Source organism: Rhinoderma darwinii, chromosome 8, assembly GCF_050947455.1.
Source record: "Rhinoderma darwinii isolate aRhiDar2 chromosome 8, aRhiDar2.hap1, whole genome shotgun sequence".
Lineage (NCBI taxonomy): Eukaryota > Metazoa > Chordata > Amphibia > Anura > Rhinodermatidae > Rhinoderma > Rhinoderma darwinii.
In genome coordinates this window covers 42,493,282-42,518,139 of record NC_134694.1, presented here as the reverse complement: position 1 = coordinate 42,518,139, position 24,858 = coordinate 42,493,282, and the positions used below count along the sequence as shown (strand labels likewise).

At 41.3% G+C, this 24,858-nt stretch overlaps 1 protein-coding gene across 1 annotated transcript in view; it reads left to right on the top strand.

Annotated features, from left to right (window-relative positions):
* Positions 1-24,858, top strand: part of FAAH2 (fatty acid amide hydrolase 2) — a 231,597-nt gene that overhangs the window by 38,636 nt on the left and 168,103 nt on the right. Inside the window, exons 2-3 of the mRNA XM_075835625.1 lie at positions 19,986-20,205; positions 20,298-20,507. Coding sequence (XP_075691740.1) covers positions 19,986-20,205; positions 20,298-20,507 — 430 coding nt within the window. The remainder of the gene's footprint in view (positions 1-19,985; positions 20,206-20,297; positions 20,508-24,858) is intronic.

The following is a 24,858-nucleotide window of genomic DNA, read 5'->3' as shown; positions in this document are numbered from 1 at the left end:
CTGTAAAAAACAAACACAGGCTGGGAGGGCAAAAACACTTCATTTTAAGAAGGCCAATTTCCCCAGGATGAGGGCTGCAATTCAGGATATAGACTGGGAAGAACTAATGTTAAATAATGGGACAAATGATAAATGGGTGATTTTCAAATCTACTTTGGGTAATTATAGTGCAAAATTTATTCCTACAGGTAAAAGTATAAACGACTAAAATGAAACCCCACATGGCTTACACCTTCTGTAAAAAGGGCAATACATGACAAAAAAAGGGCCTTTAAAAAATACAAATCTGAGGGTACAGCTGTAGCCTTTGTAAAATATAAAGAGCTTAATAAAATCTGTAAAAAGATAATAAAATCAACAAATACAAAATGAAAGGCAGGTGGCCAAGGATAGTAAAACAAATCCTAAAAAATTATTCAAGCATATAAATGCAAAAAAGCCAAGGTCTGAACATGTAGGACCCTTAGATAGTGGTAATGGGGAGTTTGTCACAGGGGATCAAGAGAAGGCAGAATTACTAAATGGGTTCTTCCGCTCTGTATATACAACAGAAGAAAGAGCAGCTGATGTAGCCGCTGCCGGTGCTGTTAATATATCAGTTGATATACTGAATTGGATGACTGTAGATATGGTGCAAGCTAAATTAAATAAAATTAATGTACACAAGGCCCCGGGACCAGATGGGTTACACCCTAGAGTTCTTGAGGAGCTTAGTTCAGTTATTTCTGTCCCCCTCTTCATAATATTTAGAGTCTCTCATGACTGGTATAGTGCCAAGGGACTGGCGCAGGGCAAATGTGGTGCCTATTTTCAAAAAGGGCTCTAGGTCTTCGGGTAATTATAGACCAGTAAGCTTAAAGAGGCTCTGTCACCAGATTTTGCAACCCCTATCTGCTATTGCAGCAGATCGTCGCTGCAATGTAGATTACAGTAACGTTTTTATTTTAAAAAAACGAGCATTTTTGGCCAAGTTATGACCATTTTTGTATTTATGCAAATGAGGCTTGCAAAAGTACAACTGGGCGTGTTGAAAAGTAAAAGTACAACTGGGCGTGTATTATGTGCGTACATCGGGGCGTTTTTACTACTTTTACTAGCTGGGCGTTCTGATGAGAAGTATCATCCACTTCTCTTCAGAACAACCAGCTTCTGGCAGTGCAGATCTGTGACGTCACTCACAGGTCCTGCATCGTGTCGGTCACATCGGCACCAGAGGCTACAGTTGATTCTGCAGCAGCATCAGCGTTTGCAGGTAAGTAGCTACATCGATTTACCTGCAAATGCCGATGCTGCTGCAGAATCATCTGTAGCCTCTGGTGCCGATGTGTCCTCGCTCGTCTGAGACGATGCAGGACCTGGGGAAGTGACGTCACCGCGTGATCTCTCGAGAACACTGCTGTGTGTCTGCACTGCCAGAAGCTAGGCGTTCTGAAGAGAAGTGGATGATACTTCTCGTCAGAAAGCCCAGCTAGTAAAAGTAGTAAACACGCCCCGATGTACGCACATAATACACGCCCAGTTGTACTTTTACTTTTCAACACGCCCAGTTGTACTTTTGCAAGCCTCATTTGCATAAATACAAAAATGGTCATAACTTGGCCAAAAATGCTCGTTTTTTAAAAATAAAAACGTTACTGTAATCTACATTGCAGCGCCTATCTGCTGCAATAGCAGATAGGGGTTGCAAAATCTGGTGACAGAGCCTCTTTAACATCAATTGTGGGGAAAATGTTTGAGGGGCTATTGAGGGACTATATACAGAATTATGTGACAATAAATAGTATTATAAGTGACAGCCAGCACGGTTTTACAAAGGACAGCAGCTGTCAAACCAACCTGATTTGTTTTTATGAAGAGGTAAGCAGAAGCCTAGACAGAGGGGCCGCTGTGGATATAGTGTTTTTGGACTTTGCAAAGGCATTTGACACTGTCCCTCATAGACATCTAATGGGTAAATTAAGGACTATAGGTTTAGAAAGTATAGTTTGTAATTGGATTGAGAATTGGCTCAAGGACCGTATCCAGAGAGTTGTGGTCAATGATTCCTACTCTGAATGGTCCCCAGTTATAAGTGGTGTACCCCAGGGTTCAGTGCTGGGACCACTATTATTCAACTTATTTATTAATGATATAGAGGATGGGATTAATAGCACTATTTCTATTTTTGCAGATGACACCAAGCTATGCAATATAGTTCAGACTATGGAAGATGTTTGTGAATTGCAGGCAGATTTAAACAAACTAAGTGTTTGAGCGTCCACTTGGCAAATGAAGTTTAATGTAGATAAATGTAAAGTTATGCACCTGGGTACCAACAACCTGCATGCATCATATGTCCTAGGGGGAGCTACACTGGGGGAGTCACTTCTTGAGAAGGATCTGGGTGTACTTGTAAATCATAAACTAAATAACAGCATGCAGTGTCAATCAGCTGCTTCAAAGGCCAGCAAAATATTGTCGTATATCAAGAGGCATGGACTCGCGGGACAGGGATGTAATATTACCACTTTACAAAGCATTAGTGAGGCCTCATCTAGAATATGCAGTCCAGTTCTGGGCTCCAGTTCATAGAAAGGATGCCCTGGAGTTGGAAAAAATACAAAGAAGAGCAACGAAGCTAATAAGGGGCATGGAGAATCTAAGTTATGAGGAAAGATTAAAAGAACTACACCTATTTAGCCTTGAGAAAAGACGATTAAGGGGGGACATGATTAACTTATATAAATATATGAATGGCACATACAAAATATATGGTGAAATCCTGTTCCATGTAAAACCTCCTCAAAAAACAAGGGGGCTCTCCCTCCGTCTGGCGAAAAAAAGGTTCAACCTGCAGAGGCGACAAGCCTTCTTTACTGTGAGAACAGTGAATTTATGGAATAGACTACCGCAGGAGCTGGTCACAGCAGGGAGAGGAGATGGCTTTAAAAAAGGCTTAGATAATTTCCTAGAACAAAAAAATATTAACTCCTATGTGTAGAAATTTTTTACTTCCCCCTTTCCCATCCCACTTCCCCTTTCCAATCCCTTGGTTGAACTTGATGGACATGTGTCTTTTTTCAACCGTACAAACTATGTAACTATGTATGTAACAGGAACAGGGAAAAAGGCACCGGTAACAACTGGAACGGGAAACACAAAGGGACCATTTGCAAGACAGACTGGAAAAACTAACAACGCTCAGGCAAGGATCAGAAGGCCTGGGGCCTTCTTATGGACCAGGAAATCGTGGCAGATGATGATGATGACGATCTCCATGGGACACGGCAGACCAGCGCTCACGGTTCCATGGCTGCTGGCGTCGGGAGGTGAGTAAACCCGACGGCCCGCGGCCATGGACGCTACAAAAACACTGCTGTAATCTACATTACAGCGCCGATCATATTATGTAGAAGATAAGCCACTTATAATGTGGTGACAGAGCTTCTTTATTTAAAAAAATTGTACAGTATGTATGTGACATATTGCAGTTCCAAATAGGAAAAAAATTAAAATTTTTACAATATTGTCATTCATTTTTGTATGGTTTTATTAATTCGTATCTGTCTACTTTTACCACTAAAGTAAAGTACATGTGATGAAAAAACAATGTCTGAATTACTTGGATATGCACAACTATTGCAGAGTATTCTCTGATAAAGTCAGACATACCAGATTTTACAAACCTGGCTTGGTCATGAAGGTCCAAACAAGCTTGGTCATTAACCCCTTAAGGACACAGCCTGTTTTGGACTTCAGTAGAAAGCCAATTTTTTAAAATCTGACATGTTTCACTTTGTGGTAATAACTTCGGAATGCTTTTTAGCTATCCAAGCGATTCTGAGATAGTTTCCTTGTGACACATTGGACTTTATGTTACTGGCAAAATTTGCTCGATACATTCAGTATTTAATTGGGAAAAACACCAAAATTTTGCGAAAAATTACAATTAAATTTCGAAAAATGCAAAATTTTTGCATCTGCTTACAAGACAGATAGTAATACCACACATATTGTTGCTAATTAACATCCCCCATATGTCTACATTAGATTGGCATTGTTTTTTGAACATCCTTTTTATTTTTCTAGGACGTTACACGGTTTAGAGCTTTAGCAGCAATTTCTCACATTTTCAAGAAAATTTCAAAAGGCCATTTTTACAGGGGCTAGTTTAGTTGTGAAGGGCCTTGTATACTAGAAACCCTTGATAAGTCACTCCATTTTAAAAACTTCACACCTCAAAGTATTCAAAACAGCATTTAGATAGTTTCTTAACCCTTTAGACGTTTCACAGGAATTAAGGCAAAGTAGAGGTGAAATTTTTATTTTTTATTTTTTTTTGTAACACAAAGTTTTACCAGAGAAATGCAACTCAATATCTATTGCCCAGATTCTGCAGTTTTTAGAAATACCCCACATGTGGTCCTAGTGCACGTATGGACTGAAGCACAGGCCTCAGAAGCAAAGGAGCACCTAGAGGATTTTGGGGCCTCCTTTTTATTAGAAAATATTTCAGGCACCATGTCAGGTTTGAAAGGCTCTTGCGGTGCCAAAACAGTGGAAATCCCCCAAAAGTGACCCCATTTTGGAAACTACACCCCTTGAGGAAATTATCTAGCGGTATAGCGAGCATTTTGACCCCGCAGGTTTTTTGCAGAAATTATTGGAAGTAGGCCGTGAAAATGAAAATCTACATTCTTTCAAAGAAAATGTAGGTTTAGCTAATCTTTTCTAATTTCCACAAGGACTAAAGGAGAAAATGCAGCACTTGTAAAGCAATTTCTCCCGAGTAAAACAAAACCCACATGTGGTCATAAACTGCTGTTTGGACACACGGCAGGGCTTAGCAGGGAAAGAGCACCATTTGGCACTTGGAGCTCAAATTTAGCAGGAATGGTTTGCGGAGACCACGTCGCATTGGCAAAGCCCCTGAGGGATCAAAACAGTGAAAACGCCAAAAAAGTGACTCCATTTAGGAAACTACACCCCTTGACGAATCCATCTAGGGATCTAGTGAGCATTTTGACCCCACAGGGGTTTCATAGATTTCATTAGAATTGGGCAGTGAAGATAAAAAAAAATCCTTTTTTTTTTCCAATAAGACGTAGCTTTAGCTCAAAAACTTTCATTTTCTCAACGAATAAAGGAATAAAAGAACCCCAACATTTGTAAAGCAACTTCTCTGGAGTACGGAAATACCCCATATGTGGTCATAAACTGCTGTTTGGGCACACGGCACGGATCAGAAGGGAAGGAGCACCATTTTGCTTTTGGACCACAGATTTTGCTAGATTGGTTCCTTGACACCATGTCACTTTTGCAAAGCTCCTAAGGTACCAGTACAGTGGAAACTCCCCAAAACTGACTAGATTCACTAAACTACACCCCTTGAGGAATTAATCTAGGGGTGTAGTGAGCATTTTGACCCCACAGGTATTTTATTGATTTTATTAAAATTGGGCAGTGAAAATAAAAAAAATCCTTTTTTTTTTCAATAAGACTTAGTATTAGCTGAAATTTTTTTCATTTTCTCAACATATAAATAAAAAAAAAAAATCACCCCAACACTTGTAAAGTAACGTCTCCTGTGTACGGCAATACCCCATATGTGGTCATAAACTGCTGTTTGGGCACACAGCAGGGCTCAGAAGGGAAGGAGCGCCATTTGCTTTTGTAGTACAGATTTTTCTGGATTGGTTTCTGGGCGCTATGTCGCATTTGCAAAGTCCCTGTGGGACGAAAACAGTGGATCCCCCCAGAAGTGACCCCATTTTGGAAACTACACCTCTCAAGGTATTCACCTAGGGGTGTAGTGAGCATATTAACCCCGTAGGTGATTGTCAGAAATTGGTGTGCACTCGATGTTGCAGAGTGAAAATGGGATTTTTTTCCATAGATATGCCAATATGTGGTGCCCAGCTTGTGCCACCATAATAAGACTGCTCTCTTATTATTATGCTGTATTTCCCGGTTTTAGAAACACCCTATGCGTGGCCCTAGTCTTTTGCCTGGATATTCGACCAGGCTCAGGAGTGAAACCGTACCATGTAAAATTAAGGCCTAATTTGGCAATTTACAAAATATTGGTTCACAATTGCAGAGGCTCTGATGTGAAATAATGAAAAAAACTGCTGAGAAGTGACCCCCATTTTGGAAACTGCACCCCTCAAGGCATTTATTAAGGGGTGGAGTGAGCATTTTCACCCCACAGGTCTTTTCCATGAATGATTGTTCTGCGGAAGGTGCAAATCTCTAGATATGCTATTTCAGTGGCAAATATGTTGTGCCCAGCTTGTGCCACTGGAGACACACACCCCAAAAATTGTTAAAAGGGTTCTCCTGGGTATGGCGATGCCATATATGTGGAAGGAAACTGCTGTATGGGCACATTGTAGGGTTCAGAAGGGAAGTAGCCATTTGGCTTTTGGAGCATGGATTTTGCTTGGTAGTAGTTTTGTTTGGAGTCTTACTGATGTGTCCGCTTATAATGTGGGGATACATGTAAGCTGTGCGGAGTACATCAGGGGCATAGTCAGGTGGTATACTAATGGGGTAAAAAAAAAACAATAAAATAATCCATAAATATTTGTTACGCTTTGACACAATCCTTTCTGCACAGGCCGGTGTCTCACTAATAAATGGCCCTTACTTATTTCCGTTTTGGTCCATACTCGGCATCTTTGCAGTTTGGGGAATTTTGCTGTGAAGTGTTGTCCTGGTATAATACGGGCACCCTCGCTTCCAGCAGATATGTTTGGGCCCTCCCCTTCCTGTTTCCCTAATTTTAGGGGCCTTTGATAATTCGCCACTTGAAACAGAAGAAATGTTCCCCTCGGGTCGGCACAACTGCATATTTTTTCTTTCCTGACTTATTGGAGCCTTAACTAATTTTATTTTTTCATAGACGTAGTGGTATAAAGGCTGTTTTTTTGTGGGACGAGCTGTAGTTTTTATTGGTACCATTTTGGGGTACACGTGACTTTTTGATCACTTGTTATCCTTTTTATTTTTGGTAGGCAAGGTGACCAAAAAACAGCAATTCTGGCATATTTTATTAGTTCTTTTTATACAGCGTTCACCAAGCATCATAAATTACATGTTAACTTTAATCTGCGGGTCAGTCCGATTCCGGCGATACCTAATTTATGGCACTTTTTATGTTTTACAACTTTTTGCAAAATAAAATTACTTTTGTAAAAGAAATGTATTTTTTCTGTCGCCATGTTGTGTGAGCCATAGCTTTTTAATTTTTTCGTCAACGGAACTATATGAGGGCTTGTTTTTTGTGAGACTAGTTATAGTATTTATAGGTACCATTTTTGGGTACATGCGACTTTTTGATCACTTTTTTATTTCAATTTTTGGAAGACAAAGTGACCAAAAATAGCAATTATGTCAGTATCTTTTAGGGTGTTTTTTTTTTTTTTACGGCGTTCACTGCACTGGATGAATAACATAATATTTTTATAGTTCAGGTCGTTACGGTCACAGCGTTACCAAATATGTATGGTTTTATTATTTTTTTTTCAATAATAAATGACTTGATAAGGGAAAAAGGGCGATTGTGTTTTATGTTATTACTTGAAACAGTTAGTTTATTTTTTTACACTTTTTTCTTTAGTCCCACTAGGGGACTTGAAGGTCCAACTGTTTGTTTGATGTTCTAATACATTGCACTACCTAAGCAGCCTAATCGGTTTCCGTAATGGCAGATAGGAAGCCATCGTTACGCCTCCTGTTGCCATAGTAGTAGTTGCTAGCCTTGCCATCGCATGGAAGGCTGCCGATTTGATACAAACCACTTTGTTGCAGCGATCGCATTGGATCGCTGTATTGAAGGGGTTAATGGCAGGAATCTGAGCTAGCTCCGGTTCCTACCTTTACATTGGGATGTCCGCTGTAACATACAGCGGACACCCACTGCTGATAACGCCGGCTCAGCTTCTGAGCCGGAAGCTGAGCCGGCTCCATCTTACCGATGGTACCAGAAGCCTTTTGGGCCCCGCCGATGAGCGGGACATAGCAAGATTTTGTTGCTGGCAGACCGGGAGGTAAGTATTAGGCCTCCGATCGCCTTTGCTGCCACTGGCAACCCAGCGATCCCGTTCCTGGGGTGCCGATGGCTATAAACTCCTCACATGCTGCGATCTCTATTGAACGCAGCATGTGAGGGGTTAATCGGCCGGATCGGAGGCTAGCTCCGGTCCTGGCGATACCTCAGGGTGCCAGCTGTAACCCGGCGGTGATGTCACTGGCTCAACTCCTGAGCCAGCTCCATCTCCTTCACGTACAGTTACGTGGAATTGCGTTAAAACACCAGTTCCCATCACGTAACTGTACGTGAAATTGCGAGAAGGGGTTAAGGGGTTGATAAAAGACTTGTACTGCAGAAATTGAGTAAAACGCATTCTCTGAGGATGAGAGCGTTTCTACCTGCCGGGAGAGACAATTAGACACACAGGGTTGGTGTACAATAGTGTCTTTGTCCCAAGTGGCAAGACATAGCTATCTTTAAGTCAATACAAGAGTAGGCGTTTCCCTCATATTCACATATATAGTATTTTTCGGACTATAAGAGGCACCCAGGTTTTAGACAACAGAAAATAGGAAAAAAATTAATATTTTACTTCTTTTACAAAGAAAAAGCTATTGGTTAAAAAAATACTTTGTTCAGTTTCACCACATTCTGAGAGCCATAACTTATATTTTTCCATCGTTTGAGTGGTGTGAGGGCTTATTTTTTGCGGGACGAGCTGTAGTTTTTGTTGGCACCATTTGTTTGGCACATACGATTTTTTTTTTTTTTATTTTTTTTTTATTTAATTAATTTAATTATTTAAGTGATACCAATTTTTAAATTTTTCCATTGTGCTTGGGGAAAAATGGGAAAGGTTTTATTTTTATTTATTTTTTTTTTAAACTTTTATAAAAATTTTATAGTCCTGAAAATGTTTTTGGCTTTTTTTTACACATTTTATTAGTTCCCCTGGGGACTTGAACCAGCGATCATTAGATCGCTCCTACAATACACTGCAATACATGGATGAGTTGTGCAAACAGCGTATCTCGCTGAACTACGCTGTTTCCGTAACTACTATTCAGTTGTATGGGAGTTACGGAAACTGCATAGCTCAGCGAGTTACGCTGTTTGCATAACTCGACCATGTATCCAGGAAGTGAAGTGGCCGGTAGACAGTGGAGCCGGGTAAGATAGAACGCAGTTTAGGCGGCCCCGTTCCAGAGATAGATGTGGGTCCCGCATCTATCTGACATTTATGACATATCCTGTGGATATGTCATAAATGTCCTTCATTCTCTATTGACCGCAGCATTTAACTTGTTAAACGACCAGGAATAGTGCGATCGCTGTTCCTGGGCGTTAGAGCAGCATGTCAGAAGCTGACACCTGCACCGTATGGAGCGGGCTCCGCGCGTTAGCCCGCTCCAAACATCGTCCCCTCCCTGCTCCATGATGTGCCGGCACATCATGGGTCGTGAAGGGGTTAAGTCAGGGGGCTCGGCGCTGACTAGAAGACGCAGGAACTTTTTAGCAAGATTTATTCTTGCTAAAATCTGCGGCTTATAGTCCGAAAAATACGGTACATTTATTCCTCGTATGGTATTGATACAGAATCATCCAATCTTGTGATTTAACATGTATATTTAGCTTTATATTCTAATAACACAATACAAAGGTCAATTACCATATGTCTTGAGACTTTTAGAAACTAAAACATGACACCCATTTTGCCCAGCAAGACATACAATTTGTTCTTCGGGAGGCAGCCATCTAGCAACTGCTATTGGGTTGCGGCGGCTGCCTACCAGGATTGCCGTTGGAAGAAAAAGTGTCTGCACTGCGACATCGTACTGCTACATCAGAATTTTTCGAGTGATAATGGAGCAAGACGCTTTTTTGTGGCAGTGTCGTTCTCTGTGGGGAACTCGCCACAGAGCATGCTGCTAATGCGCGTCAGAGCTTCTTCCTCCTCTGAGGAGGAGCATGTACTTTAGGAAAGAGGAATAATAAAGATTTGTTTTCCTCTTAGCTCCGACCAGGAGTTTCAGAGGCTTGGCTACAGTAGGAAAGGCCCTTGTTTGACCGAAGTTACAAACGCACCTCATACTGGCATATTTAGGAAGGTTAATAGAAAGTGCCCCATTCTGATTACTCTGGTTGAGCAACACATCGGGAAAAATTGCTGTGTGGCGCTTGCATCACCCCACAGGTACCCTGAGGTATTTCCCTCACCCCAATTGCAAGTGGACTGGGAGTCGGATAGTGTCACCAGGTCTGCTGCATCATCTGAAAGAGGCAAACAGAGTGATAAGCAGATGGCCCGTGTGGGTTTGGTGGGCGAGACACCCCTATTAAGTAATTTTCACAACAGTGGGCCATAACAGAATCGTCTGAAGTAAAAGATTTTGCTCAGTTGGCCTTTAGGACAACTTATTAAAAAGGATGATTTGATCTTTAGAAATTATATTTGCATTCCCAATATTCAGGCATTGAGTGTGCCTGAGATTGATCCAGCTTTCCTGTCCATTTCAGGTGTTTCTAGTCCCACAGATTCGAGAAACCTTTAGGAACATACAGTTTAAAGTTGTAGATTCTGCTGGACCTTTAATTTTAATGCGGACCAAAGCAGAACAGGAGAGAGAGATATATAATCTGCAAGAGTAATATTAACGCCCTCCACTCCTCCTTTAGTTAAAGCTATTGGCAGGGCGGCTATTATTCGCAACAGAAAAAAGACTGCAGTAAAAGCCACAGGTGTGCTCACCCAATGTTACTACGTGGAGTTTGTAGTTCCTCAAAGGAGTGTAATCTGAAAAGGAGGGCTTGAAGGTATACAAGGAATCCAATATAGCGAAACAATTTTGAGAAAATCCTCAGCACATAAACATTTGAAAATGTAAAAAAAAGAGCTTTATTGGAACATTTTAAATGTCCAGAGGGACGCAACGCGTTTCGATCAAAGTGTTCTTACTCCTAGCATAACGTAACCGATTCAAAGCATGTGTTTTTAAAATCAACATCAGCCAATCCCGACACATCTAGCTAAAAGCAACACTAGCTATTTTAGGAAACCGATTAATTATTCAGCAGTATTGCAATATATATATATATATATATGACTGCATGTAGAAATGTATACAGAGCAGTTTAAACAGAAAAATAGAGGATACTACAAAATTATATGGAGTTATTAATACTTAGAAGAAACAGAGTCTGTAGCCAGTATATAATCGAAAGATATCAATACAAAACTTTATTTAAATATACACAATAACAAACATTAAAAAAGGCATAATGATAGGAGAAACTCAATCACAAGATGACATAGAAACGCATCAGGAGAGCCAAGGTAAGTGTGGAAGAACCTTTTGAAGTATGGGTTCAGAGTAAAACTAAACTTAGTGTGACATAAACTAGTTAAGTCTATTTATATTTTTGAATGCCGTTAAAGGGCATAAATGGTCCCAAAAACAGGCATCATGTGAAAGAAGTAATGGGTCTGAACAGGACCCTGTATGAACAATTTACTAAGATAGTCTTACCCATAAAGAATCCTTGGCTGAGTCCCGATGGTCACTGTGTGCGCCCCGACGCGCGTTTCGCGAATGTCCGCTTCCTCAAGGGACCCCCGTGGCCGGCCGTGCTCATAATAACGAGTCGTAATTACGAGCACGGTCGTGTGCATGAGGCCTAAGGGTATGTTCACACGAGGGCGTCCGTAACGGCTGAAATTACGGGGATGTTTCAGCCTGAAAACATCCCCGTAATTTCAGCCGTAACGGCATGTGCAGGTGCTTGAACGCCGCGTCCATTACGGGCGTAATTGGCGCTGCGATTCATTGGAGTCAATGAATAACGGCTCCAATTACGGCCAAAGAAGTGACAGGTCACTTCTTTGACGCGGGCTTCTATTTACGCACCGTCTTTTGACAGCGGCGCATAAATATATACGCCTCGTGTGAACAGACAAACGTCTGCCCATTTCTTTCAATGGGCAGATGTTTGTCAACGCTCTTGAGGCGCTATTTTCAGACGTAATTAGGGGCAAAAACGCCCGAATTACGTCCGTAAATAGGCCGTGTGAACATACCCTAACAGTTTTTTTCACTAGTTCAATACCATGAAATCTAAAGTATTCTGGAGAGCTATTGTGTCTATCAATAAAGTGTTTGGCAGCTCCAGATGTTTTAACTGAGTTTTTAAAAAAAATATATCTGATGTGTTCTGTTTTTTTTCAGTTTCCGAGTGATGCAACCTATATATTTAAGGTTGCATGAAGTACAAACCATTGTATAGACTACATGATGTGTATCACAGTTTACAAAGTAATTTATTTGATGTATTTTGTTATTTGGTAAATTAAATGCTTTAGTTTTAATGCTATATGTGCAAACATTGCATCTGTTTCCACCGCACTTGAAAAAACCCTTTTGAGATAATCCTATCCTTTTTGTGACATTAGATGTAAAAAGGCTTGGTGAGAGGATATCCCCTAGATTTCTGCCTTTTTTTGGCTACATATTTGCAGCCTTGATTTAGGATTTTAGACCAAGTAATGTCTTGATTTAACATGGGAATGTATTTCTTAATGATCTTAATAATTTGAGTATAGTTGGCACTATGGACAGTAGAGACAACTATAGGGGATATTGTTGAAGAATTAGTTTTTCTACTTTTTTCTCAGAAAGGACTGTTGTGATTTATTTTTGACAAAATTCCAGCCTTTTTTCCACATCCACTTTTTATAGCCTCTATGTGAGAGTCTCTGCTCTAGATCCTTACACTGTGTAGAGAAAGACAGATCATCTGAATATGCTCTTCTTGTTCTAATTAGTTTGCCATGCGGTATCGCTTTGACAGTCTGACTAGGGTGACAGCTCGATGCATGTAAAATAGTATTACCTGCCAAGGGTTTGCGATATAGGGAAGTAGAGACACTTTTGCTTGCTTTATCCCCACACAGAAGTAAATCCAGAAAGGGGAGTTTGAGAATTGGATGTATTGAAGGTAAATTTTACATTTAAAGAGGCTCTGTCACCAGATTTTGCAACCCCTATCTGCTATTGCAGCAGATAGGCGCTGCAATGTAGATTACAGTAACGTTTTTATTTTTAAAAAAACGAGCATTTTTGGCCAAGTTATGACCATTTTTGTAGTTATGCAAATGAGGCTTGCAAAAGTACAACTGGGCGTGTTTAAAAGTAAAAGTCCAAGGGGGTGTGTATTAGGTGCGTACATCGGGGCGTTTTTAATACTTTTACTAGCTGTGCGCTCTGATGAGAAGTATCATCCACTTCTCTTCAGAACGCCCAGCTTCTGGCAGTGCAGACACAGCGTGTTCTCGAGAGATCACGCTGTGACGTCACTCACAGGTCCTGCATCGTGTCAGACGAGCGAGGACACCGGCACCAGAGGCTTCAGTTGATTCTGCAGCAGCATCGGCGTTAGCAGGTAAATCGATGTAGCTACTTACCTGCAAACGCCGATGCTGCTGCAGAATCAACTGTAGCCTCTGGTGCCGGTGTCCTCGCTCGTCTGACACGATGCAGGACCTGTGAGTGACGTCACAGCGTGATCTCTCGAGAACACGCTGTGTCTGCACTGCCAGAAGCTGGGCGTTCTGAAGAGAAGTGGATGATACTTGTCATCAGAGCGCCCAGCTAGTAAAAGAAGTAAACACGCCCCGATGTAACACACATAATACACGCCCACTTGGACTTTTACTTTTAAACACACCCACTTGGACTTTTGCAAGCCTCATTTGCATAACTACAAAAATGGTCATAACTTGGCCAAAAATGCTCGTTTTTTAAAAATAAAAACGTTACTGTAATCTACATTGCAGCGCCTATCTGCTGCAATAGCAGGGGTTGCAAAATCTGGTGACAGAGCCTCTTTAAGGTGTCATTAATACAATTTACAAATTGTGGTATGGACGCTTAGATTTTATCTCTTAGATTTCATGGTATTGAACTAGAGGAAAAAAAACTGTTAGAGGAGGTGACTGGAGGAGACATCTTTTTAATAGGGAAGTCTTTTGGATTCTCCAAATGAATACTCGATACCCTAAAGGTTTAAATTGGAGGGGAGATCTCTTATATCTATATTAAATCATTTCTGTCTTTTTTAAGACTTCGTTCAAACCTTCCAACCCCCATCTTCTAAAATGGCATTTCTTTTTGGATATAAAGAGTATTTTTGAGTAAATTTGGGCTGTTGATGATGTTTGCCTCTTGTATATGTTGTATAAAGTCTTATTTTGTGCAGATCTGTCTGCTGGGGTTTCTATTTACATTGAGCGTGTGTGTGTGTGTGTGTGTGTATATGTGTGTATATATATGTATGTGTATGTGTATATATATATATATATATATATCTCTATATCTCATATATTATCAGCCAAACAGTTTATTCATCCAGTACATAGATAGTTGCTTTGTGTAAGTATGTATGCCTAACGCACCGGTACGCACATTACATTCCCTCATTATTATTTACAGGGACTGGGCTCCCTTACTTTTCCCTGATATTTTCTAGGTTTTGAGATTTAGTTGAATTATATTCCAGTTTATATTGTGCTATTTCTCCATATAATTTTGTAGTATCCTCTATTTTTCTGTTTAAACTGCTCTGTATAAATTTCTACATGCGGTCATATATATTGCTATCCTGCTGAATAATGAATCTGTTTCCTAAAATAGTGATAGTGTTGCTTTTAGCTAGATGTGTCAGGATTGGCTAACGTTGAATCGGTTACGTTATCCTATGAGTAAGAACACTTTGTTCGAAACTCGTTAGCGGTAACAAGCCTTACCTGTGTCCCTCTGGACTTTTAAAATCATGTTCCAATAAAGCTTTTTTTTACATTTTCAAATGTGGATGTGCTGAGGATTGTCTCTACATTTTTTTACTATAGAGGTTGTTATTATTATTGGTCAAACCTTTAACCCCTTCCCGACATCCGCCGTATATATACGGCGCTGCCGGGAAGGTGTTCCCGCAAAGCGCCGTATAGATATGGCGCAGGGATGGTGCGGGTTCAGGAGCAGAGCCGGCACCATCACCGCGGGGTGACCGCTGTATTATACAGCTGGCACCCTCCTGTAACTGGCAGGACCGGAGCTATTCTCCGATCCGGCAGATTAACCCCTCAGATGCTGCGCTCAATAGGTTTTCACCCGACCGGCAACCCAGTGACGCAATCGCTGGGTTGCTGTGGCAATCGGACGCCAGAAAATGGCGTTCGAGTCTGCCTTGTACGGGAGCCGATGAGGACCCTCCTGCGGCGCGTCCTCATAGGCTTGCTGTCAGTGAATAACTGACAGCGCTAATACACTGCACTACGTATGTAGTGTAGTGTATTAGAATAGCGATCGGGGCATCAGGCCCTCATGTCCCCTAGTGGGACAAGTAAAAAAAGTTACGTTAATAAAAATGTGGTAAAACAATAAAAACACACACACATTTCAAATAAAAATAAAGCTAAACTGACTTTTTTCCCAAAGTAAGTCTTTTATTATGGGAAAAAACGTAAACATTTTAAAAACTATACATAATTGGTATCGCCGCGTCCGTATCGACCCAAACTACAAAACTATTATGTAATTTATCCCACACGGTGAATGCTGTAAAAAAAAAAAAAACATGAAAAACAACGCCAGAATCTTTGTTTTTAGGTCACATCTTCCAAAAAATGCTATAAAAAGTGATCAAAAAGTCACATTTACTCCAAAATAGTACTAATAAAAAACGACAATCCGTCCCGCAAAAAATAATCCCTGACACCGCTTTGTGCACGCAAAAATAAAAAAGTTATGGGTCTTAGAATATGGCGACACAGAAAACAAATGATTTTATAAAAAAAGTGATTTTATTGTACAAAAGCCGCAATACATAAAAAAAACTATATAAATTTGGTATTGCCGTAATCGTAACGACACGCAGAATAAAGCTAACATGTAATTTAGGGCGCACTGTGGATGCCGAAAAAAAAAACCAATAAAAAACTATTCCAAAATTGCTTGTTTTTGGTAATTTCCTTTACCAAAAAATGAAATAAAAAGTTATCAAAAAGTCGTATGTGTTCTAAAATGGTACCAATAAAATCTACAGCCCATCTCGCAAAAAACAAGCCTGCACACCGCTCAATCAACTGAAAAATAAAAAAGTTACGGCACTAGTAATGCGGTGATGAAAAAACATCTCAATGCGCAGGCCGGAGGGGAGCATTCCTCCAGTTTCAGGGCCCTAGTATTTAGGAACTAGGAAAGGAAGGGACATGGCACATCCGCTGGAAGCGAGGGCACCCGTATTGTACCAGCGCAAAACTTTCCCAGTAATATTTCCCAAACTACGAAGGAGAAAAAGTCCCCAAAAGGTGCAGAGCGTTACAAAAGGGGGATAAGAAAGAAAACCGTTTATCAGTGTGACACCGGCCTGTGCATAACGGATCGCTTCACAGCTTAACCCACATCTATGGATAATTGTATTATTTACCCCATTATTATACCCTCTTATTATGCCCTGATGTTCTCCGCACAGATTACACATGCCACCAGATTATAAACTGAAATACTAGTAATACTCCAAACAGAACTATTACCAAGCAAAATCCATGCTCATAATGGCGGTCTTTCCCTTCTTAGCCCTACAGCGTGCCCAAACAGCAATTTATGTCCACAAGTAAGGTATTACCATACCCGGGAGAACCCGCTTAACAATTTATGGGGGTAAGATTCTCTAGGGTCACAACATATTGTGCGGTGAATGGGCAGATCAGTGGAGAAATTGCAATTTTCACTTTGCACCATCCACGGCGTATTCATTTCTGAAAAACACCTGTGGAGTCTAAATTCTCACTACACCCCTTGATAAATGCCTTTAGGGGTGTAGTTTCTAAAACGGGGTCACTTTTGTTTGGTACATCAGTGGTTTTGCAAATGCAACATGGCGTCCGCAAACCATTCCAGAAAAATCTACGCTCCAAAAGATAAATACCGCTCCTTTTCTTCTGAATGCTCCCATATATGTAAACAGCTGATTATAACCACATATTGGGTGTTACTGTACTCGGGAGAAATTACTTTACAAAAGTTGGAGTGCTTTTTCCTTCTCTATTCCTTGTAAAAATTAAACATGTTGATCTAAAACTACATCTTGTTGGAAAAAAAAAAAAATTTTTTCATTTTCATGGCTTAATTCTAATTAATTCAGCAAAAAAACTTTGGGATCAAAAGTTTCACTATACCCCTAGATGATTCCTCAGGGGGTGCAGTTTCCCAAATGGAGTCACTTTTGGGGTGTTTCCACTGTACTAGTACTACAGGGGCTCAGCAAATGTGACATGGCGCCCAGAAACCATTCCAAAATCCAAATGGTGCTAGTTCCATTCTGAGCCCTACCGTGTGTCCCTACTTCTCGTCAGAACGCCCAGCTAGTAAAAGTAGTAAAAACGCCCCGATGTACACACATAATACACGCCCAGTTGGACTTTTACTTTAAACACGCCCACTTGGACTTTTGAAAGCCTCATTTGCATAAATACAAAAATGGTCATAACTTGGCCAAAAATGCTCGTTTTTTAAAAATAAAAACGTTACTGTAATCTACATTGCAGCGCCGATCTGCTGCAATAGGAGATAGGGGTTGCAAAATCTGGTGACAGAGCCTCTTTAAGGCTTCTAAAAGGGGCCGTTGCATCCAGGCCTATTTTCCAAAATACTCGAGTACTTGGGATATAGAGCCTCTCTGACATATTTAACCCCTTCCCGCTGCAGCAGTTTTTCGGATTTTGACTTTCATTTTGTCCTCCCCACCTTCCAAAAGCCGTAACTTTTTTATTTTTACATCAATTTTACCATATGTGGACTTGTTTTTTGCGGGACAAGTTGTAGATTTTCACAGCACCATTTATTATACCATATAATGTAGTGGGAAACTGGGAAAAAAAATATTTGAGGTGGAATATGAAAAAAACAGTGATTTCTCAATCTTTTGGTTGGTTTTGTTTTTATGATGATCACGTGCAGTAAAAACGGCATGTTAACTTTATTCTGTGGGTCAATACGATTATAAAAAATACCAAATTTCTATATATTTTTTTTTATGTTTTACTGCTTTTACAAAGGAAAAAAATGATTTGTTAAAAATAAAATTTGAGTTTTGTCGCAATATTCTGAGAGCTATAACTTTTTTTATTTTATGGTAATTTAGCGGTATGAGGGCTTATTTTTTGCAGGGTGAGCTGTAGTTTCTATTGGTAACATTTTGGGGTACATGCGACTTTTTGATCCTTTTTTTTTTTTTGTGGGAGATGAAGTTCGCCGTGCAGACTAAATATTGATATATTGTAATAGTTCAGACTTTTATGGATGCGTCAATACCAGTTATGTTAATTTTATATTGTTTTTTACATTGTGCTTTAGGGAAAATAGGAAAAGGCGGATTTTTTGTACTTTTAATTTTAAGCACCATTTATTGTACCATATAATGTACTGGGTTGCACATTGCATTGAAATATTGATACTATTTCGATGCCATGCACCCTTTAACGGTTTAATATGTTTATTCATGTATTTCGATACTAAGCTATGCGGCCCTGAAAACAGAGATTATGGCGGGCACACTGCAGAACACCTGCATGTTTTGTCTTTAGTGCTGCCGCTCATTAGTGCAACGCCGTCCACAGCGGGGCAATGGCTGTATTACACAACTGCAGCCCAGCTCTAAGGGCGGAGATCAGAAATTTCTGATATCTGCCGCTATTACCTTGAATGCCGCGATCAAAGCTGACCGCAACAGTCAAGGGGAAAATGAGAAGGGGGATATACCCCTTTGATCGCATCACAGAAAATCCCTGTGACACGATCAAGGGACATACCATATATGGGCATACAGCCCAGGGTCCATTGAAGGACTTCAGGGCTGTCTGACCATATTTCCTGTTGTTCAGGCATATTTTGGTATGTCCTAACAACTGCCGGTGTACAAGGCTTCTAAAAGGGGCTAATGTACTGGCATAGAGATATATGCCATTACATTTACGTTTTAAAAATAGAAAATAATTTTTTTACAAAAATTAACGTTAAATAAAAAAAAACCTGTCAAAAATGTACACATACACATTTCTTACAATAAACATTAAAATAAAAGTCTAAATACATAAAATATACACATTCGGTATTGCCGCAACCATAATAACCTGCACAACAAATTTATAGAGTGATTTATGATGTGTACGCTAGAAAAAAAAGAAAATTAAAAGATGCTTTCTTTCACTTATTAATGTGAGGCACGAGGTATTATGAATTTTGAACTTCCATGTGCCTCACATTTAATAGTAATTAACCCCATCATGTTCCTCACATTAACCCAATGTTGTCCATTATGATTGAGAAACATGATGGGGCTAATTACTATTAATGTGAGGCACACGGAGGTTCAAAATTCATCACACCAGGTGTCTCACATCAGAAAATGGAAAAAGTTTTTGTTTTTTATTGTTTGGGTTTCCTTTTTGATCGGCACTCGGCGGTCAGTTCGCAGAGGTGGAGATAGTCTGTTGGAGAGGGTCCCCCCCTATTTGTAACGACCTAAATGCTGTGATCCTCTACGATTCCGTCCGTTGCAGTGAAGTGTCGGCTGTAGCAAAGAGCCGACGACCACATCTTCTATGGAGCTGGCTTAACCCGTGAGCCCGCTGCATACTTTCACTCCTTGAGTGAGCGCTTGTAAGCTTGAAACACGTAAGCGGTTATTTTTTGTATGCGCTCCCTACATGTGAGTAACACATTTGGATTCTTCGGTTTCTCACTCTGTTGGATGCTTTTTTCTGATAAATTGTTTATTATTGTTACCAAAAGTAATTTTTTTAACCGCAGTAACTAATTTTCTCTGGTCAGGGTTTTTTTCCCCCTGCTTTTCTAAAGTACATGTTCAGTGGTAATAATTTGTTTCATTTAGATGCTCTCTTTCCTTTGTCTTTCAGGTCAAGAGCAGTGTTGTTGTGCAGTCTTTTATATCCAGGATCCGAGAGGTGAATCCCACAATCAATGCTTTAGTATATGATCGCTTTGATGAAGCCTTACGTGAAGCTAAGGCAGTTGATGACTTGGTGTCTTCTGGCACACAGGATGAGGCAACTCTTAAAGAAACTTATCCTCTCCTTGGTGTCCCATTAACTGTTAAAGAAGCATTTGCTTTGCAAGGTGAGATTGCGTTTTGTCTGTGATAATCAGTCTTTTGTTTCAAGCATTTTTGTGGTATCTGACTATCCGTATTTTGTGTATATTGTACCTAGGCATGCCACAGAGTTCAGGACTTTTATCTCGACGTTCTTTACGCTCAGAGAATGATGCAGCTGTGGTCTCGAGGTTAAAGAGAGCTGGAGCAATACCTCTTGGTGTTACTAACTGCAGTGAATTGTGCATGTGGTATGAATCGAGTAACAACGTATATGGCCGGTCAAGAAACCCATACAACCCCCAGCACATAGTAGGGGGTAGCTCTGGTAAGTTGCAAATGTGGAGGTATGAGTGTGAAAAAATAATGCCATCCAATGAAAGAATATGGGTAGGGCCAACCTATGTGTAAGTCTATGTTCACATCACATTTTTTTACCTACTTTTGACGTATACATCGCAACAAGCTCCCGACGTATACGTATATGGACAGTGACATCAGGGTCTTCTCCAGTCCCTGAGTCCCCAGATAGAGTGCTACGGATGCTATAGCCGGTACTCCGTAGTTGAAAGCACCTGACATCACTGCATGGGACAATAGAGCCTCTACTGAGTGGCTTTCTCAACTGAAGATCTAGTAAAACTTTCTTAACAGCTGTCAGAGTCTACTAAGTATCTCTTCCAAGCTTCTCTGGATGTGGCTCGCACATCCTTTTCCCTAGTCACCGGATGGTGTGGCTAAAATTCTGGTTCGCCGAAATTTGTTTCTAAGCGCTTCTTGATGGCTCTTCCTTCTCTTTGGAGGAAAACGTCACAGAAACCGAATGTGGAAAGAGCAATCACCTGCCTTCAACTAAGGCTCCCCATGCTCCAAATTCCACGCAACCCGGACTTCATTTGTTTCCCTTTCGCAGATTCCTCGGCCCCTGGGCATCCGGTCAGCAGTCCCACAGGACTCCAAGAACAGGCCTCCCTTTAAGTTCTAATTCCTCCTGGCGCTATTGTCCTTAGGCCACTAAGCCTTCAGCGGGAACGAAGACTTCCGCCCGGATGGGTACCCATCTCGGGTTTCGGGTTGGGAAAAAACTTGTACTCTTCAAATACATCTGACTTGCTTACATTTTGGATTCTGGGGTACGGGAAGTAGTCTCCTCAGGATACAAGATCGAGTTTGTACACCTTCCACTTGTCAGGCTCTTCCTTTTTCAAGCACTAGAATCTCTCTTGTGTCAGGGAGTCATTGTTCCCCTTCCTTTGGACCAGAAGTCCTGCAGGCTCTACTTAAATCTTTTTGTTCCCAAAAAGGAGGGTTTAGTCTGTCCCATCCTGGACCTAAAGCAGATGATTATGGTCTGTACCTCAAAGGTCAGAAAATACCTTTGTGGGACTTTATTTATGTTCTATTTTTTCTTCTTTTACACCATGTTTTTCCACTGTGTCCTGGTCCGTCATTTCTGCATGGAGTCCCTTCGGTCGGTAGTCGCCTCCATGGAACTTCCGGACTTTCTAGCATCAGCAGACATCTAGGACGTGTACCACATGTTCATATTTGCCGTCTCGTCAGTGCTTCCTGTGCTTTGTGGTTCTTTCTCACAACTACTAGTTTGTGTCCGTTCCGTGTCGGCCTGTTCAGGCCCACTGGGTCTTCAAAGATTATTTTTCTGTGGTCTTCTTCATTTCAGTGGGATTTCGGTTTCCCCCTTTTTGGATGATATTTTCATCAAGTCCTTGTACCGGGAGCAAAATTTGGAGTGGGCAAGGCTTCTGTTCCTGCTCTTTCGGCAGTTCACTTCCCAAAGTCATCAACTATTTCACGGATTATCTTACTCACGAGCGTATCAGCCCAAGGAAGTGGGCCCTTTATCCTGTGGTGTCCGCACATGTTTGTTCCAAGTGGGATACAACAGATTTGGACTTGCTGGCATCTCAACTCACTCGCATTGTGCCCCTCTTGTTCGCCAGGTCTCAGGAGGTGTACGCAGTCGCCGCTCGGATGACTCCGTGGCTTCACTTTCAACTGATTTACGTGTTACCCCGATACTTTTTCCCCAGATCCTCGGGAGGATCAGGGCGGATAGGATTCAGACCATTTTGGGCGCTCCAGACTGGCTGCGTCGTCGTTGGTATGCGGACGCAGTGGCTCTACCTGGCGCTTAACTCTGTGGCACAATCTGCTCTCTCTCGCTACATTTAATGGCTTGCCGTATAAAGTTGTGGTGCAGACTTCTTGGGGCTTATCACAGCGGGTGCTCCAAACAAGTTGAGGGCCCAAATGGCCCTCTTCAACACGTATTTAGCACTGTACTTGGAAGACGTATGTCCAGTGTTGTGAGGATTGACAACTTCCTGTTTGTTTTTGTTTTTTTCCTTGCCCTAACTCCTGGTGTTGTTCCAGGAGGATTTGGTTAGTGTACTTGCCCTCAGCTCTCTTAAGGGGCATCTATCCGTGTTGTCTGTTTTTCTTTCACCAGGCCTCTGGCATCCAATTTCGATGTTCAAATCGTTGTGCAAAGGGTTTCATATTTGGTGCCCCCCCTAAAAACTCCCAACTCCATCTGGGTTCTGTAGTCTGCTCCATTTGAGCCTCTTCAGACATCTCGTTTCGTCTGCTTACATAAAGGTTGTGTTCCTGTGGCGGTGATCTCCATTTGGACGGTTTCCGAACTGACGACTCTGTCATGTTGCGCATATTTCTCGATCAAGATAAGGCGGTGCTCCCTTTTTTTAATTTTTTTTTAATTTGCCCAAGGTGGTCTCCTCATTCAAAAATATTATTTTGCCATCCTTCTGCCCATCTCCGATACAACCTAAGGAACGCTGTCTCCACAATTTGAATGTGGTCTGCACCTTGGTCACGTCCTCCTTTTGGCCACTCCAATTTCTTGTTTGTGGTCCCGAAAGGTCCCAGGAAGGGCTTGGCAGGCCTGAGAGGCTACAATGCCCGTTGGCTGCAGTTGCCTATTCGCTAGGTTTACCAACTCAAGGGTAAGGAAACCCCTTTCTGGGTTACGACTCACTCCACTAAGGTGCTTGATGCTTCCTGTGCTAACCGCTATCAAGCTTCAGCTTTCCCGGACGGCTACCTGGTCGTCCTTGCATACTATAACCAAATTCTACATGGTGCGTACCTCTGAATCCGCAAATGCTCACCTGGGTCGCAAGGTGTTGCGTGCATCTGTAGAGTAGAAGAGTACGTCTTTTTCTGTCAGTTCCCAAACATGTGGACTGTTTGAGGACATCCCATGGTCTGTGTCCCCTAACCGGTTACCGACCACCGGTTGTGTATATACTTTCGGTGGTCGGGGTCCTTCAAAACCCGCGCCATAGAGTATTCAAGGCGTGGGGTTTAGCTTGCTGCCTGAGTGATTCGGCAGCTGAATGTCGGGACTCCCTGTCAGTCAGTGACTCCCTGGGACCTCTCTAATCAATGAGCACTGTGTATATGAATAGAGGCAGTGGCTGCTGTGCAGCCCCAGTTACAGTTGAAAAGCATGGTGTGTAAGAATAAAAAATAAAGTCCCACAAAGGTATTTTCTGACCTTTTGAGGGACAGACCATAATAATAAAAAAATAAAAGTAAAACAAAGTTTTTTTTTTTTGTTTTTTTTTAAACTTTTAATATTTTTTTAATATCCTGAAAAATTTAGAGGTAGGCTGTTTCCGTAACGATTATTCAGTTCAATGGGAGTTATGAAAACCGCTTAACACGCTGAGCTAAGCTGTTTACATAACTCCTATAGTAGTGACTGGTCGTTACGGAAGCAGCGTAGCATGCGAGCTACCCGGTTTCAGTAACTACTATTCAGTTTTATGGGAGTTACGGAAACAGCGTAGCTCAGCGAGTTACGCTGTTTCCGTAACTCGACATGTAATCATTAAGGGGCCGGGAGAGAACACAAAGCTAGAACGGGGTTTAGGGGGCCCCGTTCTAGAGAGGTGCAGGATCCAGAGGTGGGAACCGCATCTATCTGACATCTATGACAGATCCACATCCTGTGGATCCGACATAAATGTCCTTCATGGAAATACCCCTATAAATGCTTCGGTCGCTATTGACAGTGTGATCGCTGTTCCTGGCCGATAGAGCAGCGTGTCAGCTGTAAAACGCAGCTGACACCTGCAGTGTATCAAGAGGGCTCAGCTCGTGAGCCCGCTCGAAACATACCCCCCCACCCGCTCCATGATGTGTCGTCGCGTCATGGGTTCGAGAAGGGGTTAAGTAAGGAAGCCGTCTGGTGGCCCGGCAGCCGGGTCCCTTGACTGCCGACTGACTATAAGACGCAGGGACTTTTTAGCAAGATTTATCATTGAGTCTTATAGTCTGCAAAAATACTGTACTCATAAAATACCCACCCAAAATAAACATCCCCCCCGCTAATCATTTTTGTAACACTAGCCCTGAACCAATTACCCTAAAATAGACATGTAATATATAAATTTACGGCAGACAATAACAATCACAAATAGAAGGTCTATTTTCGGGTAAAACTATATTATTACTAGAAAAAAATAGCTAAAAAGTAAAAAAGCATATTCTTTTTACTATGATTTTCAAACTTTAAGCCTAGAAATTCTAAAAAAGCAAAAAGGATGTGTATAAAAATGATGAAAAAAAAAAAAGAAACCTGCATTGTCTACGAAAAACACATCCCAAAAATCATGTCGCTAGCCCAAAAATAA